Source organism: Podarcis raffonei, chromosome 13, assembly GCF_027172205.1.
Source record: "Podarcis raffonei isolate rPodRaf1 chromosome 13, rPodRaf1.pri, whole genome shotgun sequence".
Taxonomy (NCBI): Eukaryota; Metazoa; Chordata; class Lepidosauria; order Squamata; family Lacertidae; genus Podarcis; species Podarcis raffonei.
In genome coordinates, this window is record NC_070614.1 from 46,939,124 (window position 1) to 46,959,073 (window position 19,950).

General features: G+C 38.8%; 2 protein-coding genes across 2 annotated transcripts; both read right to left on the reverse strand.

Moving 5' to 3' along the window:
• Positions 1-235: 235 nt before the first annotated feature.
• Positions 236-8,500, reverse strand: LOC128399133 (vomeronasal type-2 receptor 26-like). Its single transcript, XM_053360391.1, has 6 exons — positions 8,286-8,500; positions 7,307-7,598; positions 6,217-7,080; positions 5,861-6,064; positions 1,231-1,357; positions 236-1,137 (listed from the first exon to the last, which is right to left on the reverse strand). The coding sequence occupies exons 1-6, from the start codon at positions 8,498-8,500 to the stop codon at positions 236-238; spliced, it is 2,604 nt and encodes an 867-aa protein (XP_053216366.1).
• Positions 8,501-11,352: 2,852 nt separating this feature from the next.
• Positions 11,353-18,688, reverse strand: LOC128399134 (vomeronasal type-2 receptor 26-like). The gene is made up of 6 exons (XM_053360392.1): positions 18,474-18,688; positions 17,091-17,382; positions 13,797-14,660; positions 13,419-13,622; positions 12,349-12,475; positions 11,353-12,254 (listed from the first exon to the last, which is right to left on the reverse strand). The coding sequence occupies exons 1-6, from the start codon at positions 18,686-18,688 to the stop codon at positions 11,353-11,355; spliced, it is 2,604 nt and encodes an 867-aa protein (XP_053216367.1).
• Positions 18,689-19,950: the final 1,262 nt, after the last annotated feature.

The window sequence follows — 19,950 nt, forward strand, 5'->3', positions numbered from 1 at the left end:
AACCTGATGTACATGGCAATGAGCACCAGAACTCTGCCCAAACTATTCCCTAGGAAAATGTTTCTTTAAAGAGATAGTTCATCTCGCAAAATGTCTTTTTTCAACTAAGGCAAAATCTGAGCATCAGCAGAAACTTTGCCAAGAGACATCGATATAATTGAAAATGAATATCTGCCAATATTCTGCCCGCTCCTAAGGCATGTATAACTATGATAGAATGAAAATATAAGATTCCTTAATACTGTCTTCTCATTAGTTTCTCCCGGCTATTCAGTTCTGGTCGCAACACAATGATGTAACATTTCGGGCAAAAGATACAACCCAGTAAACCAGCAGTAGAGGCCAAGATGGAGAAGATCTCTACAGCCACCATGTCTTTCCCTCTTGTGCTCAGGTAAGTCGGAATAAAGGACAACCAAACACTGCAAAATGCCAGCATGCTGAAAGTGATGAATTTTGCTTCATTAAAACTGTCGGGTAACTTGCGGGCAAGGAATGCCACCATGAAGCTGGTGATTGCAAGAAGACCCATGTAGCCCAAGACACAGTAGAACATGATGGCCGACCCTTCATTACACTGTACAATGATTTCTTCATTTACCGAATGCATGTCTAAATCAGGGAATGGGGGAAAGGTTGCCAGCCACACAGTACAAATACCTATTTGAACAAGTGAACAGCAAATTACAATTGAACAGGACACTTTCCTCCCCACCCATTTCTTCATTCTTGATCCTGGTTTTGTAGCCATGAATGCGAGAGAAACTATGGTGGTTTTGGCCAGCACACAAGAAACAGCCACTGAGAAGATGATGCCAAAAGCTGCTTGTTGAAGGAGGCAGATCACTTTCCCAGGATGGCCAAGGAATAACAAAGAAGAGAGAAAACAGAGCAGGAGGGAGACGAGGAGAGTGTAGGAGAGGTCCCTGTTGTTGGCTTTGACTATTGGGGTATCTCTGTGCTTAATAAACATTCCTAGCACCAGGGCTGTGGTCAGTGAAAAAGAAACTGCAGTTGAGGCCAAAGTCAGCCCTAGAGGTTCTTCATATGATAAAAAGGTTATAACTTTAGGGATGCAACCATTTTTATTTTTGTTTACATACTGGTCTTCTGGGCATTTGAAACAGTCATCCGCATCTGAAAAACAAAAAAGGTCTAAATTCAGAGTCAGTTAGTATGACACAACAAAATAAAAATAAACCTATCTGATGGCAAAATTACATCACCCACCAATCTGGTTTGATATCTTCCCATCTAAGCACGGGACACAATCATAGCAACAAAACTTTTCCCCTTCCTTCATTTTCTTCTGATGACCAGGATGGCATTGTTCATTACACATCGAAAGAGGAAGCACCTTTCCATAAACAGGGGGAAATTAGTATGAATATACTTTTGGTTAACTTTAACTGATCTTATTTACTCAAGCAGTACATAAACTGTTGAAATAAATAATTAAGGAATATTCAAAGAACGTTATTCTTCAATTGCTGATATGGCCTAATATAAAAATTACAATAGATAAGTTTATGTGTTTGCAGAATAAATGATTTCATGTGAAACCTTCTTGGACAATTATAACAGTGGATGTGTCCATCACAGACTGATAGGGATGAAATTTGCTTCCCCTTTTGTCTTAAATCAGAACATAGCTTCTCCACATTATATTTCATAGGAAATCTTCAAATGGTTATAATCAGTGCTTTATTTTTTCTTTTAAAAATGTTTAAGGGTGCTCTCATTTAACTGCTCATATTGAAATATGGCCCCTTCAGATTCAAAATATATTCAGTGGCATGCATACCCCCACGTCCCCCAGGAAAATGGCACTGGCTATAATATCTGAATTAGATAAAATTTCCTATGATGTGTTTACAGCGTGCTGGTTGTAGGATATTCCAAAAATGGAGGAGAGAGTAAGTAAATCAGAATAATTGAAATAAAATTTGAAGCTTTCATTCTGCTCAGTAGCCATGTCAAACTCACAGAAAGTGGGTATTCCTGAAGGGATATGTCAGAGGCAAAAGGAATTCAGCAACCAGCAGTTTCCTAAATATCTCCTGCACTGATAATTGTAAAAGGTTCTGTGAACCAGTGCCAACAGCAGAAAGCAGAGTGGCAGTGTTAACCTATTACTTCAGGGAAGCAAACGTGAAGAATATGGACAAAGCACTAAGACAGGTGGTTTCTAAGGATGGGAGACTACCTAAGACTTTCTTTGAAATGACAGATAATATGGACTTGATTGACATTTGGAGAACAAGAAACCCTCTGGAGAGAGAGGGAACTTTTTTCTCTGAAGCAAAAATGACTTGGACCAGAATCGACCAAATTTGGGTAACTAGTGGGATGGCACCCAAGATAAAAAAAGTGGAAATCTGCCCAAAGACTTGCTCCGACCATAACGCTGTAAAGATGGAAATGAACATAACAACAGCTGGTTCCTTCAGATGGAGGATGAATGACTCCCTATTTAGAGATGAAGAGGTGTACAGAAAGGCCCAGAAAACTATCAAGGACTATTTTGAGATAAATCTGAAAACAGAGGTGGAGAAAAGAACAATTTGGGACGCAGGTAAAGCCGTTATGAGAGGATTCTTGATACAGCAGAATACTTTAAAAAAGAAGAGACAGAATGAAAAGAAAGATAAGATCTTGGAAAGAATAAAAGAAGGTGAAAAGAAATTGAGATCTAAGCCAAAGTCTCATGAAATTTTAAGAGAAATAAAGTTTTACCAGAGACAATATATGGAATTGATGAACCAGGAGATAGAATGGAAAATAAAACAAATGAGACAAAAGACATTTGAATCGGCAGATAAATGTGGGAAACTTCTGGCATGGCAATTGAAGAAAAGGCAAAAGTTGAATATGGTTACAAGCTTAGAGGTTGAAGGAAAGAACATTTTCAGGCCAAATGAGATTAGAAACTGCTTTCAGAGTTATTTCAGGAAACTTTATGCACAAGGGCCGGTGGACGAAAAAGAGATAGAAGAATTTCTTAAAAAATATGGATTACAAAAAATATCTGAACAAAGTAAAGTGACTTTGAACCAGAAAATAACTGAGCAAGAGATAGAGGGAGCCATTCAAAATATGAAATTGGGAAAATCTCCAGGACCAGATGGCTTGACTTCCAGATACTACAAAGTTTTGAAAGATTGGTTGATTCAACCGTTTAAGGAAGTCTGCAATGAAATTTTAGAGGGGAAGAAGGCACCTGAATCGTGGAAAGAAGCATACATTACACTTATACCAAAATCTGAGACTGATAAGAACCAGATTAAGAACTACCGCCCTATATCATTGCTCAATGTGGATTACAAAATTTTTGCAGACATTTTGGCAAAAAGATTGAAGAGGGTTTTGGTGGGTGAGATTCATAAAGACCAGGCTGGCTTTCTCCCGGGAAGACACTTATCTGACAATGTGAGAAATATAATAGACATTATGGAGTTGCTTGAAAACAATATTAATACGAAGGCAGTATTAATATTTGTGGACGCTGAGAAAGCCTTTGACAATATCTCTTGGAGTTTTATGAAAAAGAATCTCAAAGGAATGGGGGTAGGCCAGGGCTTTGAGAATGGTATAGGTGCAATTTATTCTGAACAAAAAGCAAAACTAATTGTAAATAATGTGGTTACTGAGGAAAATGCTATTGAAAAAGGGACACGACAGGGGTGCCCAATATCCCCATTACTTTTCATATCTGTTCTGGAGGTGTTATTAAATATGATTAGAGGGGACCAGCTGGTTAAAGGGATTCAGGTCGGAGCTAAACAATATAAGTTGAGAGCGTTTGCAGATGATTTAGTTTTAACTTTGCAAGAGCCAGACACTAGTACTAAAAGAGTTTTGAAGATAATACAAGTTTTTGGTCGAGTAGCAGGTTTTAAGCTAAATAAACAAAAAACAAAGGTACTGGGGAAAAATTTAACAGTGGAGGAAAGAGAGAAGTTTCAGAGTGAAACTGGATTAATGGTAGCAAATAAAGTGAAATATCTGGGGGTTAATTTAACAACTAAGAATGTGAACTTATTTAAAGATAACTATGAGAAATGTTGGACAGAAATTAAGAAAGATTTAGAAATATGGTCGAATTTGAGACTTTCCTTGTTAGGCCGAATTGCTGTTATTAAGATGAATGTTTTGCCAAGAATGCTGTTTTTGTTTCAAACATTGCAGATTGTGGACAGAATGGACTGTTTCAAGAAGTGGCAGAAAGACATATCGAGATTTGTCTGGCAGGGCAAAAAGCCCAGAATAAAATTTAAGATATTAACTGATGCAAAAGAAAGAGGGGGGTTTGCCCTGCCGGACTTAAAACTGTACTATGAAGCAGCAGCTTTTTGCTGGCTGAAAGATTGGCTACTCCTTGAGAACACAGACATTTTGGATTTAGAAGGGTTCAATAATAGGTTCGGTTGGCATGCATATATATGGTATGACAAGGTAAAAATTCATAAAGGTTTCAAAAACCATATTGTTAGGAAAGCTCTATACTATGTTTGGATTCGTTATAAAGATTTGTTGGAAAATAAAACCCCTAGATGGTTGTCACCAATGGAGGCTAAGGAAGTTAAAAAACTTAATATGGAATCTAAATGGCCAAAATATTGGGAAATTGTAGAACAAGAAGGTGGAAATGTGAAATTACAGAGTTATGAGAAATTGAAGTTTAAAGTAAGAGATTGGCTTCATTATTACCAGATAAATGAAGTTTTTAAACAGGACAGGAAAATCGGCTTCCAGGTGGAGAAGTCAAAGTTAGAAACAGAATTGTTAGAACCCAATACTAAGAATTTGTCTAGAATGTACAATTTGCTGCTGAAATGGAATACACAGGATGAAACGGTTAAATCAGCTATGATTAAATGGGCACAGGACATTGGTCATGACATTATGTTTGCTGACTGGGAACAGTTATGGACCACCGGTATAAAATTTACGGCATGTAATGCCTTAAGAGAGAATATTATGAAAATGATTTATAGGTGGTACATGACCCCAGTCAAGCTTGCAAAAATTTACCATTTGCCCAATAACAAATGCTGGAAATGTAATGAAACTGAAGGTACTTTCTATCACCTTTGGTGGACGTGCCCAAGGATTAAGGTCTTCTGGGAAATGATATATAATGAAATTAAGAAGGTGCTTAAGTGTACCTTTCACAAAAAACCAGAGGCTTTCCTCCTGGGCATAGTAGGCAAATTGGTGTCAAAGAAAGACAGGACGTTCTTTATGTATGCTACAACAGCAGCAAGAGTTCTACTAGCAAAGTATTGGAAGATACAAGAACTACCCACGCTGGAAGAGTGGCAGACGAAGGTGATTGAATATATGGGACTAGCAGAGATGACGAGCAGAATCCGTGACCAAGGGAAAGAGACGGTGGATGAAGACTGGAAGAAATTTAAATTTTATCTTAAAAATTCTTGTAAAATTACTGAGTGTTAAAATGTCATGGGTAAAGTATAGCAGATTTGCAGAGATAAATGATTGGATAAGAGGAAAGAAAAGGGTTATAGAAAGGAATTTATAAGTAATTCAGACCAGGGGTTGCTGAAAAAAGTTTAAAACAGGGATGCAGAAAAGGGAGGCATGGGGAAGTCGTTGAAATTGGGTATACGAAAAAACTTATGAAATTATACATGTTTATATGTTTGTTTGTTAGTGTTTGTTGTTTGTATTGTCTTATATTATATGTTGAAAAACTAATAATTTTTTTTTTTAAAAAAAGGAAGCAAACGTGAAGAAGCAAAGTGATGTAAACCTCAGACTTGCATAGAAAATTTGGCACAGTTTTCAAGTTAAGAATAAACAGAATCCATGCCTCATTAAATGCTCTAGGCCATACAATTGTATCTTCATTGATGGTGAATCGTTTTCCTTCATGGGCACTGGGATCAACCCTCCCAACTTTCACTTTCTGGAATGAGTTATTTGGCAAAATTACCAGGTTCATGATGTCAAATCCACCTCTCATTTCCCGTTTATCATTAAAGGACACAGTTTCTCCAGCTGAGTTGTTAAATGAAATGTCTTGAAGAAACAGGTGGAGCTAATTGAAAAAGATGGGGAGGGGGATTCATGGATAACAACACTCTGCAAATCTCAAGCTTCAGTTATAGAAAGAAATATGAACACAATATTTGCATTAATGACTTAAGGAGTAACCTGAATGTAGCTTCACATTGTACCACACTGTATTACCTGCCAAGGCTTCAGGTTCTGAAGTTCAATATTGCTATCAACCAACATTGGCCTGTGCTTGGACCTAGGTGAGTACATGGCATGCAAAGCATGAGCCAAAGCATAGACAGCAATATAAATGCTGTAACTGTGGCCATTCAAGTGCATTTCAAAAAGTCCAGCAGGGAGACTTTCCAGACTCTCCTCTCCAGTACAGCTATCATCATCCATTATAGGCACCCCTGGATCTGGAAAGAAACAGTCAAAGGCTTGCTCCCAGAAATTTTTTAGGAACCCATCACCTTGAGTCCAATTTGGCTTAATGATTTGAAGAAATTCTCTGAAACCTGGTACCTCTTTTGTGTGAATTGTGAAGGAAATAGCACCCTGGAACATCTGAAAACCCCATCCTCTTGCAGCACCCGTTAATATAAAATCCATCTGCATTGTCATAATCCACACTTTCCCAAAGAATATGTTTTGCATATTTCCTGAATCCTGTGAACATATAAAAGTTCTCAGCCACAAAATTGTTAAAGATTCTCCATACGTGATCATTGTAACAGTTTTAGGATCTAGGAAAGGTACATCAGTTGGACTAGCATAATTAATATGATTGATGAATTCTTCCATACGGATATCTTGTGGGATTCTTTTTGTGAAGGCTGAACAGATGCCATGCCTGGAAAACATTGGCTCCAATATTCTGAGGAATTGCTCTCCACTGTTATCATCCACAACAAAGAGCCCAACCCAGGTCCACCTAAAATGCTGAAGTAGCCATATAATCCCCTTATACTGAAGGTTTTCATTTGGAACCATGCGGTAAAAGGGAGGAGCACCCTTTGTTTGGATCTCATCTGGTGCAAATGAACCATATATCAGCTGTAAAAAAATGTACAGTGACCATAGAGATTTGTTAATACCCATCTATTTATTCCAGAAGTCTGTGGCTGGGAGTGGATTTGTGCAACATTATTTCTAATTCTATCCTGAATTAAAGGTATATTATAATGTTCCCAAGATTTTACTACTTGTCATCAATATTACTGCCTTCTTCAGAACTCCATAGCTGAGTAATAAATAATTTTTCAACATCCACAGATATTACCTGCGGAATTTTGAAGAGGCCAATGATGTCCATCATAAGGAAAGAGGTGTCAGAGCCAAGTCCTCCAATAATGGCAAGAAGTGGTTTCTGTTTGCCACATTTGTAGTTGGGAAGAAATGTATGTGCCTTGAAAATCAGGTCCAGTGTCGTCCGATATGTCATCCTTGCACTGTCATAGCTGTCGGAGATGTGGAACCCGAGGGTGACATTGGGCAGGATATTGTCATTCTTGTTGATCTCGTTTACTGCAAATGCCAAAGCCAGGCTGTGTTGGTAGAACTTGGTTATGACCCTGCCAAGAGAGTTTATTTTAATATCTCAGAAGACGCATCCATAATACACAAATTCGTTATGCTACAAACCCAAAAATTTCTAAGTGCAACTGAGTCAGAATTTTGCAATACCCTTACTACTTGTTTCCGATATGTCACAATTTACTCTTTGAGAGCTCATCAGCAAAACAAAGCAATACATTTCCCTTTTCTCTGTCAAATCCACTGTGTATACCCACATCAATGACCTCTAATTTAAATAAACTTTATTAAAGTATATGTCGTGGCAATTACATTTGTTTTCACAAAGAAGTAATAGTACTTGATTGAAAAAGACTATAGTTTCCATTAGTTGACCACCATCCAATCCCAAGTTACATTAGTCAGAGCTTTTATATCTCCCCTTTATGAGATTTTATTTTGTGTGTGTGCTCATTGTGTGAGTGCACACAAAAGGTTGTGCTGGTTTTGATACGTAGATTTCCCATGTGTATTTTGAAGCCTTGCAGTATTCAAGATCATGATCACACCTTTTCCTTATTTTATTTAATGCTCCCTAATTGTCATTCCTGATGACTTTCCTGTACCAACACTGTGCTTTCCGAAACAGAAAAGGCTTTCATTTTGGAAGAAGCATATCCACATATACTCTTGATAATTATAAGATATACAGATTAGAAAATACAGATGGAGTGGGGGATCCTTACTGTGGAAAATCAAACAGGTTCTGAGAAGGGTGTTCCTCAAAAGTAACCTGGTTGACTATATAGGAGATATGAGAAGCCATTCCACCAATGAGGAAACAACCTAGTTGGTACCATTCATGTGGAACAGGGAGGGGATCACCTGTGTGACATTTCATAGTTTCTTCCTGAGACACGACAGGAGTCAGCAGGAGCATCGTCACTGCTATTTCTAACATGTTGGCAGAAAAGAGTTTCTGACTCTACAAATTCCCTAATTTGTAACTTGCATCCTTTGTGAGATTGCCAATACTAGAAGTCCAAGATTCAGAAAGGAGAATATGTCATAGGCAGACTTGTCTGCCTCTTGCACTTAATTATAGCCCAATAACACAGGAGTTAATTTATAATTACTTTCAGGCTCAATTACTGACTGTTGTCGCCTGCCTTCTAGAAAGCTTCAGAAGGGTGAGCAAATTATAATTATTTGGATAATTGCAGAGGGAAATAAATGCCTCTTCAAAGCTTTGATAATTAGTCACACTTTGGGTAGTGAAAAAGTTGGTTCATCTTTATGGAACAGTTCACAAGTCTTCTCTAGTCCCTAAAGCAGGTGCATTAATAATTTGGTGCTTTGTTGTACAACTTCTGTCAATTCCTGCCTGCAAGAACAAAGATTCAATGACATGTAAATGTCCACAAATATCCCTTCTCTGCCATGAAGCAATGAGAAAGAAAAGTTTGGTTCCTGATCTCTCTGAAAAACAAATTAAATCAAGAGAATGACACTCTCTGGTAAAGCCATTAACTAGACTGAATAACCCAAGCAGTGATAGTCCTGCAATGAGGGCGGCTCTGTCTTAGAATAAGAGTTTCATCTTACCCACCTGCCAATCACTTGCCAACAGGCTATTTTGCTAGCATGTCTTACTAGCAAACCATAGGGTTAAAGGAATAGGGCTCTGGAAAGGCCAGTGATTGGCTGTTGGGTGGTGCCTGCCACGCCTGCTTTCTTTGCTTGTGTGAGTAAGGAGTGCACATTAATGTAGACCGTGCGTGATTTTGTTAAGATTTCTGCAGTTATTGCATCTCTTTCCACACTAATAGATAGTTGATTGTCAGGATCTAGTTGGCTCCTCAGCTTAATTAGGCAGCAAATGGAATCCGTCAACTTTCAAGGAATTTTATTATATACAGTAATTACACTCAGAGCCATTCACACAGCTGTCGGCTCCTTTCAAGACATTGACACTTCTGTGCTCTGATTTCACAACCAATAGGATACCTTCCAGGAACTCCCCTTTTGATTCTTGATTGACATATTTCTTTGACCCTTGTTAAAATATGAGAGCAGAGGGATCCTGGTTGTCTTCCTACCCCATCCTCTGATGAATCACCCCCTTCTTTTGTTGCACTGACTGCTTATCAGTGTCTTAGAGGCTTGACAGACCTCTTTCTTCCTAGAAAATTTATCTCCTCTTCTCCAGCAAATGAGAAGCAGGGTTGTGAGGAGCTGTCTTCAAACGGTTCGGAAGGAAGGAGAATTACTCCTTCCTCCTCTTCTAACTCTCTCTCTCTCTCTGGGGAGCCCTGACTCTGGCATTCTCTGAGGCTGTGCCCCTTCATCATCCCCATTGTCACTATGGGGAGCCCTTTCTCTGACATCGGGGCAATAAAATTATAAATATCATGTTCATATCAAATGATCAATCAACAGAAGGATAGACAGAAAGGCATTTATTGTGTTAATGCAGAGCACCATTAAGAAGAAAAAAAGAAATCAATAATAGCCATTGACATGGCTCAATATCTATTCACAACTTCCCCTTAAGCTGTAAAATCCCCCACCAGATGTGTCATAAATGGGGTGAGGACACTGCCAGCCTCAACAGCACAACACTTGGAAGTGAGAAGAGATGGGTAGTGCTTGGTTTAATAATAAATAATGTTTATGAGTTCTGTGTGCTGTGCATTGCTTTTCCCCTGTGGGTACTCAAGGGTACTCAGTACCAGCTTCTTTTCTCCCGAATCGTTAAAAGTGTGGCATTTACAGTAACAACTTCATAGAGATTACTGGCACCTTTCCCCCCTAAATATAAAAGCAATGGTTTTGTGGAACTACTTGTATAAAATAGTTGTGCACTTATCCAGTTCAGCATATAAAAAAGGTAAAGGGACCCCTGACCATTAGGTCCAGTCGTGGACGACTCTGGGGTTGCAGCACTCATCTCACTTTATTAGCCAAGGGAGCTGGCGTACAGCTTCCAGGTCATTTGGCCAGCATGACTAAGCTGCTGGGTGATTGAAATAAGCAGAGTTTGTTGAGAAGAAATTACCTCCCAAGGCTGCAGAAATTGAAGTTGGATATTGCTACCAACTATCTTTGATCTGCCTTTGTATTTAGAGAAGTCAATTGCATGCAAAGCAACTTGTCATCTAGTCCTACCAAGTGTTTATTGCAGCATCCGGAAGGCATGGTGCACTTACATCATGGGTGGAGGCAATATGAGAATATATATATTTTAAAAGCCAAGATATGTATGGAGCTAAACAGCAATGTGGTTTCCTAGAGAAACTGCTGCAACAACTCCCAACATCCCTCGTCCTTGACTTGAGGTAAGGGGAGCTGGAGTTGAAAAACATATTGTGCTGTTGTTGTGACCCCCCCTTTGCCCCCTCTAATAATAATAATGGCAGATATCATGCCTCCCCTTAATTTCCATGCTAAGCATATCCAGCTCTTCCAATTGTTGATATTTGATATTGACCCATTTCTTTTAAGCTTGTTTTGTTTTGCTTCCTTACTTCATAGTTCTGTCCTATTCTCAACTGTTTTCCATTTTAGTGAACATGATGGTCATGGCAATGAGCACCAGATCTTTGCTCAAACAACTCCCTAGGAAAATGTTCCTTGAATGAGATAGTTGAAAAAAGACATTTTGCGAGATGAACTTAGGCAAAATCTGAGCATGAACAGTAACTTTGCAAAGAGACATCGCTATAATTGGAATATCTACTAATATTCTGACCTGCTCCTAAGGCTCTTTTCCAACTTGTATTACTGTATGATAGAATGAAAATATAAGATTCCTTAACACTTTCTCCTTATTAGTTTCTCCCTACTATTCAGTTCAGGTCGCAAAACAATGATGTAGCATTTCGGGCAAAAGATACAACCCAGTAAACCAGCAGTAGAGGCCAAGATGGAGAAGATCTCCACAGCCACCATGTCTTTCCCTCTTGTGCTCAGGTAAGTCGGAATAAAGGACAGCCAAACACTGCAAAATGCCAGCATGCTGAAAGTGATGAATTTTGCTTCATTAAAAGTGTCGGGTAACTTGCGGGCAAGGAATGCCACCATGAAGCTGATTATGGCCAGAATACCCATGTAGCCCAGGACACAATAGAACATGGCGACTGACCCTTCATTACACTGTACAATGATTTCTTCATTTACCGAATGCATGTCTAAATCAGGGAATGGGGGAAAGGTTGCCAGCCACACAGTACAAATACCTATTTGAACAAGTGAACAGCCAATTACAATTGAATAGGACACTTTCCTCCCCACCCATTTCTTCATTCTAGATCCTGGTTTTGTAGCCATGAATGCAAGATAAACTATGGTGGTTTTGGCCAGCACACAAGAAACAGCCACTGAGAAGATGATGCCAAAAGCTGCTTGTTGGAGGAGGCAGATCACTTTCCCAGGATGGCCAAGGAATAACAAAGAAGAGAGAAAACAGAGCAGGAGGGAGACGAGGAGAGTGTAGGAGAGGTCCCTGTTGTTGGCTTTGACTATTGGGGTATCTCTGTGCTTAATAAACATTCCTAGCACCAGGACTGTGGTCAGTGAAAAGGAAACTGCAGTTGAGGCCAAAGTGAGCCCTAGAGGTTCTTCATATGATAAAAATGTATTTACTTTAGGGATGCAACCATTTCTATCTTTGTTTGCATACTGGTCTTCTGGGCATTTGAAACAGTCATCCATATCTGAAAAACAGAAAAAAGGTCTAAATTCAGAGTCAATTAGTGTGACACAGCAAAAAAGCCCAAAAACCTCTGTGATGGCAGGAACATCACTGACCAGTCTGGTTTGATATCTTCCCATCTAAGCATTGGACACAATCATAGCAACAAAACTTTTCCCCTTCCTTCATTTTCTTCTGATGACCAGGATGGCATTGTTCATTACACATCGAAAGAGGAAGCACCTATCCATAAACAGGGGGAAATTAGTATGAATATACTTTTGGTTAACTTTAACTGATCTCATTTATTTAAGTGGTAAATAACTGTTGAAATAAATAAATAAGGAATATTCAAAGAACATTATTCTTCAATTGCTGATATAGCCTAATATAAAAAGTTACAATAGATAAGTTTATGTGTTTGCAGAATAAATGATTTGATGTGAAACCTTCTCAAAAAATCATAACAGTGGACATGTTCATCTCAGACTGATAAGGATTAAATTTGCTTCCTCTTGTGTCTTAAAGCAGAATATAGCTTCTCCACATTATATTTCATAGGAAATCATCAAATGGCTATAATCTGTGGGTTTTTTCCTTTAAAAATGTTTAGGGGTATTCTCATTTCCCTACTCACATTGAAATACTGCCCCTCAATGAGGCCAAACTTAGATTCACAAAATGTTTAGGGGTATGCATACCCCTATTTCCCCCAGGAAAAAAAGCACTGGTTATAATATCTGAGTTAAATAAAATCTCCTATGTCATGCTTAAAGGGTGTTGATTGTAAGATATTCTAAAAATGGAGGCAAGAGTAAGTAAATCAGAATGAATGAGATAAAACTTGAAGCTTTCATTCTGCTAAGCATCCAATGTCAAGCTCTCAAAAAGTGGGTATTGCTGGATATGTCAGAAAAACAAGGAATTCTGCAACCAGCAGTTTCCCAGAAGTCACCACCTTATTTATCTCCAGCGAGTTACTACTAAAAGGTCCTTTGAACCACTACCAACAACAGACTCTTTGCCATCAGAGTGGCAGAGTTAACCTATTACTTCAGGATCACAGACATGAAGAAGCAAAGTCATGTAAACCTCAGAGTTAATAAAATATGCATAGAAAATTTGACACAGTTTTCAAGTTAAGAATAAACAGAATTCATGCCTCACTAAATCTTCTAGGCCACACAATCCTATCCTCATCGATGGTGAATCGTTTTCCTTCATGGTCACTGGGATCAATCCTCCCAACTTTCACTTTCTGGAATGAGTTATTTGGCAAAATGACCAGGTTCATGATATCAAATCCACCTCTCATTTCCCGTTTATCATTAAAGGACACAGTTTCTCCAGCTGAGTTGTTAAATGAAATGTCTCGAAGAAATGAGTGGAGCTAATTAAAAAAGATGGGGGGGATTCATAGATAACAACACTCTGCAAATCACACACTTCAGTTATAGAAAGAAATATGAGCCAAATATTTGCATTAATGACTTAAGGAGTAACCTGAATGTAGCTTCACATTGTACTTCACTGTATATTCTAATACTTTCTGGTAAGACATTACCTGCCAAGGCTTCAGGTTCTGAAGTTCAATATTGCTATCAACCAGCATTGGTCTGTGCTTGGACCTAGGTGAGTACATGGCATGCAAAGCATGAGCCAAAGCATAGACAGCAATATAAATGCTGTAGCTTTGGCCACTCATGTGCATTTCAAAAAGTCCAGCAGGGAGACTTTCCAGACTCTCCTCTCCAGTACAGCTGTCATCATCCATTATAGGCACCCCTGGATCTGGAAAGAAACAGTCAAAGGCTTGCTCCCAGAAATCTTTGAGAAACCCATCTCCTTGAGTCCAATTTGGCTTAATGATTTGAAGAAATTCTCTGAAACCTGGTACTTCTTGTGTGTGAATTGTGAAGGAAATGGCACCCTGGAACATCTGAAAACCCCATCCTCTTGCAGCACCCGTTAATATAAAATCCATCTGCATTGTCATAATCCACACCTTTCGAAATAATGGGTTTTCCTTATTTCCTGAATCTTGTGAAAATATATATGTTCTCAGCCAAAAAATTGTTAAAGATTCTCCGTATGTGATCATTGTTCCAACTTTACGTTCCTGGAAAGATACATCAATTGGACTTGCATCATTAAAATTATTGATGAAATCCTCCATACGAGCGTCTTTTGGGATTCTCCTTATGAAGGCTGAACAGATTCCATGCCTGGAAAACAATGGCTCCAGTATTCTGAGGAATTGATCTCCACTGTTATCGTCTATAACAAAGAGCCCGACCCAGGTCCACCTAAAATGCTGAAGTAACCAGATAATTCCCGTATACTGAAGGTTTTCATTTGGAACCATGCGGTAAAAGGGCGGAGCACCCATTGTTTGGATCTCATCTGGTGCAAATGAGCCATATATCAGCTGTAAGACAATGTACAGAGACCAGAGAGATTCATTAATACCCATCTATTTAATCCAGAAGTATGTGGCTGGGAGTTGGTTTGTGCAATGAATATTTTTGATGTATTTCTAAATCTATCTGTTTAAGGAATATTATAATGTTCCCAATATTTTCCTTATTGTCATCAATGTTACTCTTTTCTTTGGAACTTCAAAACTGAGTAATAAACAATTTTCCAACATCCACATCCACAGAACGAACAAATGAATCTTTATTTGCGTCAGCCATTGGCCACAGCAATAAAACAACAATACTATACACAAGGAATAAAAATAAAAAGTCAGTTATACAAAATACATATTAGGGTTTTTAATCAATAGTCAAATACTGGATCTTATTCTAACTGCAGCAGCTAATAACCTTGCAATGTTTGCTGTCACCTGCTCATTTTGATCTGCCAAGAGAAAGGACACTGTCACAGTGGCTGGGCGACCCAGAACGGAAAATAAAAGAGGGGTGATAACATCATTCCTCTTGTCTTTATAAAGAGTGCAGGCCAGAAGGACATACGCCATAGATTCGGTACTGCCATCTCCTCAGGGACATAAGCATTTTTCATGTTGAATCTGTTGGAATCGTTCCTCAAGTACAGCCGAGGCCAATACATTTGATCTTGCAAGAGTAAAAGCACATCTTTATTTTAGAATTGCTAGGTTATGCATATAGGGTGCAGGAGAGTCAAAATGGGTAGGTGGAAAATAGTCATACCATGGGCAAAATTTCCTGATTGTGGCCAAGTTGTTCTGATGCTCAATATTATTTAGGCACTGACAAATTAGACTGTTTGCTTTACTAAAACCCAAAGCAACTAGCTGTTGTGGTCATAAACCACAAGAGTGAAGCTTCTGATAGACCCTTTTATTCAAGGCGCTCTGGTGACGCTCTGGTGACGATCTTGGAGCACTAAGGATATTAGACCGGGGAGTCTTTAAGTTTAGGCAAAGCCCATAGTTAAGTGTCATATGCCAAATATATAGAATCATAGAATCAAAGAATCATAGAGTTGGAATAGACCACAAGGGCCATCGAGTCCAACCCCCTGCCAAGCAGGAAACACCATTAGAGCACTCCTGACATATGGTTGTCAAGCCTCTGCTTAAAGACCTCCAAAGAAGGAGACTCCACCACACTCCTTGGCAGCAAATTCCACTGTCGAACAGCTCTTACTGTCAGGAAGTTCTTCCTAATGTTTAGGTGGAATCTTCTTTCTTGTAGTTTGGATCCATTGCTCCGTGTCCGCTTCTCTGGAGCAGCAGAAAACAACCTTTCTCCCCCCTCTATATGACATCCTTTTATATATTTGAACATGGCTATCATATCACCCCTTAACCTCCTCTTCTCCAGGCTAAACATGCCCAGCTCCCTTAGCCGTTCCTCATAAGGCATCGTTTCCAGGCCTTTGACCATTTTGGTTGCCCAAAATATATTATATATTATATAATATATATTATTATATATTATATATATATATATATTATATTATAAATATATAATTCTACTGAGGGAGGATTAGCTTCTTGGCGCAATGGTACTTTTGGGACACAGGCTGGAAAGAAAAAATTTGCCTTAAGAACTTTGATTGGACAACTTCCATAGATCCAAGGTGTTTGGCTGCTCAAATCTGAGTCCCATACAATAACTGTGTTGGGGTTTAGCTTGGAACACTTCCAGGACTGATGTTATATGTTTACCACCTTTTGTGTAGAAAAGGCGTGCCAGGATTTTGGTGTTTTGGGACACTTTTTCTTTTGCACATTTCTCGTGTGCTCCCCATGACCATGTAGACTGAAAAATAAAGCCAGTATATTTGAAGACTATCCTCTTAAATTAGCTGGTTGCACCATCTATGGGCCCTACAGTTTCTTGAGAAAACCATGGCTTTGGTTTTCTTATAATTCATCGCCAGCTGTTCTCTCTGGCAATATCCTGAAAATACCCTCATCAGTCTTTTTAGGGGTACTTTTGTTTGGGATAGAAGAACCATATCATCAGCACAATAGCATTGAGATGGGTTGTGGCCAGTTTAGGGGCATGATACTCTGGAGATGTTAGACACTGGACAATATCATTTATATGTAATTGAATAGTGTCGGGGTTAGAATACACCCTTCCTTGACTCCCTTTGTGGCTGGTACAGATCCTGTAAGTTGTCCATTTGTGGAGCAACACACTTTCAACACTGTATCTTTATATAAGCATTTAATCAGGTACAGCAATCTTTTGTCTATACTTGAGGAGTTCAGCTTATCCACATACACAGATATATTGAGTTATAGGAATATTATAATATTTCCAAGATCTTACTACTTGTCATCAATATTAGTCTTTTCTTTGAAACTTCAAAGCTGAGTAATAAATAATGTTTCAACATCCACATGCATAGATATTACCTGTGGAATTTTGTAGAGGCCAATGATGTCCATCATAAGGAAAGAGGTGTCAGAGCCAAGTCCTCCAATAATGGCAAGAAGGGGTTTCTGTTTGCCACATTTGTAGTTGGGAAGAAATGTATGTGCCTTGAAAATCAGGTCCAGTGTCGTCCGATAGGTCATCCTTGCACTATCATAGCTGTCGGAGATGTGGAACCCAAGGGTGACATTGGGCAGGATATTGTCATTCTTGTTGATCTCGTTTACTGCAAATGCCAAAGCCAGGTTGTGCTGGTAGAACTTGGTTATGACACTGCCAAGAGAGTTTATTTTAATATCTCAGAAGATGCATCCATAATGCACAAATTCGTTATGCTACAAACCCAAAAATTCCTAAGTGCAACTGAGTCAGAATTTGCAATATCCTTTTTATTTGATTCTGATGTGCCACAATTTATGAATAGCATCTTCTTCAACAAATTTTAAGCATACCTAGCCATGAGAAGTGAAAAGTGTAGTATTCTATTGCATCATAGATTGCACTTAGATTGTCTATTTATTGTCCATTATACCATCTAAGCACCTGTTGAATCAAACATTTGCATCACTTTCTCATTAAGTGATCATGTATCCGTGTCTGTGCATGGACACATGCAAAATAGTGCTGCTTTTCACCTTTAAAATTAGATAATTATTTTTTACATTCTTCCTGTTCGTTTCTTACATTCCCACAGCAACAAATCTTCTTCAGTTAAAATAATCTTTGCAATCTATGGTGCATCAGATCATATCTGTCATATGTAATGGGCATGTTGTGACACGTTTTGAGAGCTCATCAGCAGAACAAAGCAATGCATTTTTATTCTTTCTATCAAATGCACTGTCAAATACCCTCATCCATGACCTCCAGTTTAAATATCCTTTAATAAAATGTATGTGGTGCCTTGAGAAAGAGTTTGATCTGAGGTACTGAAAAGTTCACCAAGAAGAAGAAATATAATTTTTGTTTACCCAAAGACGCAATAGTACTGGAGCTGGAAAAGACTATAGTTCCCTTTAGCTGACCAGTATCCCATACCAAGTTACATTAGTCAGGGCTTTTATATCTACCCTTTTTGAGATTTTATTTTTTGTGTATGCTCATTGTATGAGTGCACACAAAAAGTCGTGCTGGTTTTCATGTGTAGATTTTCCATGTGTATTATGAAACCTTGCAGTATTCATGATCCAAACTTTTCCTTAATTTTTTCAATGCTCACTGCTTGTCCTGCCTGATGGCTTTCCTGTACCAACACACTCCTGTCTAAAACAGCTTTCATTTTTGGAAGAAGAATATCCACATATACTCTTGATAATTATAAGGTATGAAGCTTAGAAAATGCAGATGGAGGGAGGGATCCTTACTCTGGAAAGTCAAACAGGTTCTGAGAAGGGTGTTCCACAAAAGTAACCTTGTTGACTATATAAGAGATATGAGAAGCCATTCCACCAATGAGAAGGCAACCTAGCTGGTACCATTCATGTGGAACAGGGAGGGGATCACCAGTGTAACATTTCATAGTTTCTTCTTGAGACACAAGGGGCGTCAACAGGAGCATCAACACTGCTGTTTCTAACATGTTGGCAGAAAAGAGTATCTGACTCTGTAAGTTCCCTAATTTGTAACTCGCATTCTATGTGGGATTGCCAATACTAGAAGTCCAGGATTCAGAAAGGAGAGCATGTCATAGACAGACCTGCCTGCCTATTGCACTTAATTATAGCCCAATGCCACCAAGGTTAATTTATAACTACTTTCAGCCTCCTTTACTGACTGTTTTCTCCTGCCTTCTAGAAAGCATCAGAAGCTTTAGAATGGTGAGCGAATTATAGTTATTTGGATAATTGCAGAAGGAAATAATTGCCTTTTCAAAGCTTTGATACTGAGTGACACTTTGGGTAGGAAAAAAATTGGTTCATCTTTATGGAACAGTCCACAAGTCTACTCTATTCCCTAAAGCAGGTGCATTAATAATTTGGTGCTTTGTTGTTGGAGAAAAACTTCCGTCAATTCCTGCCTGCAAGATCAAAGATTCAATGACATGTAAATGTCCACAAATATCCCTTCTCTGCCATGAAGCAATGAGAAAGAAACGTTTGGTTCCTGATCTCTCTGAAAGACAAATAAAATAGGAAAAATGACACTCTCTGGGAAATCCATTAACTAGACTGAATAACCCAAGCAGTGATAGTCCTGGAATGAAAGTGTCTGTGTCTTAGACTTAGAGTTTCATCTTACACACCTGCCAATCATTTGCCATCAGGCTATTTTGCTAGCATGTCTTACTAGCAAACCATAGGGGTAAAGGAATATGGCTTTGAAAAGGCCAATGATTGGCTATTGGGTGGTGCCAGCCATCCTTCCTTTCTTTGCTTGTGTGAGTAAGTACTGCAGATTAACGCAGAGTTTGGGCGGGTTATAGAAACTTTGGATAGTATTGATAAGTTTAGATTTGTGCAGTTATTGTGTCACTTTCCACTCTAATTGCTAGCTGGTTGTCACCATCTAGTCCTCAGCTTAATTAGGCAGCAAGCAGACTCCATCAACTTTCAAGCAGTTTTATTATATACAGTAATTACACTCAGAGCCATTCACACAGCTACTGGCTCCTTTCAAGACATTGACACATCTCGGCTCCAATTTGGCCACCAACAGGATACCCTCGAGGAACTCCCCTTTCGATTCTTTGATTGATGAATTTCCTTGACCCTTGTTAACCTACGAGCACGGGGGGATTCTGGTTGGCGTCCTACCCCTTCCTCTTACAAACCACCCCCCTTCTGTTGTTGCTAGAGACTACTTGTCAGTGTCTTGGAGGCTCTCCAGACCTCTCTGACTTCC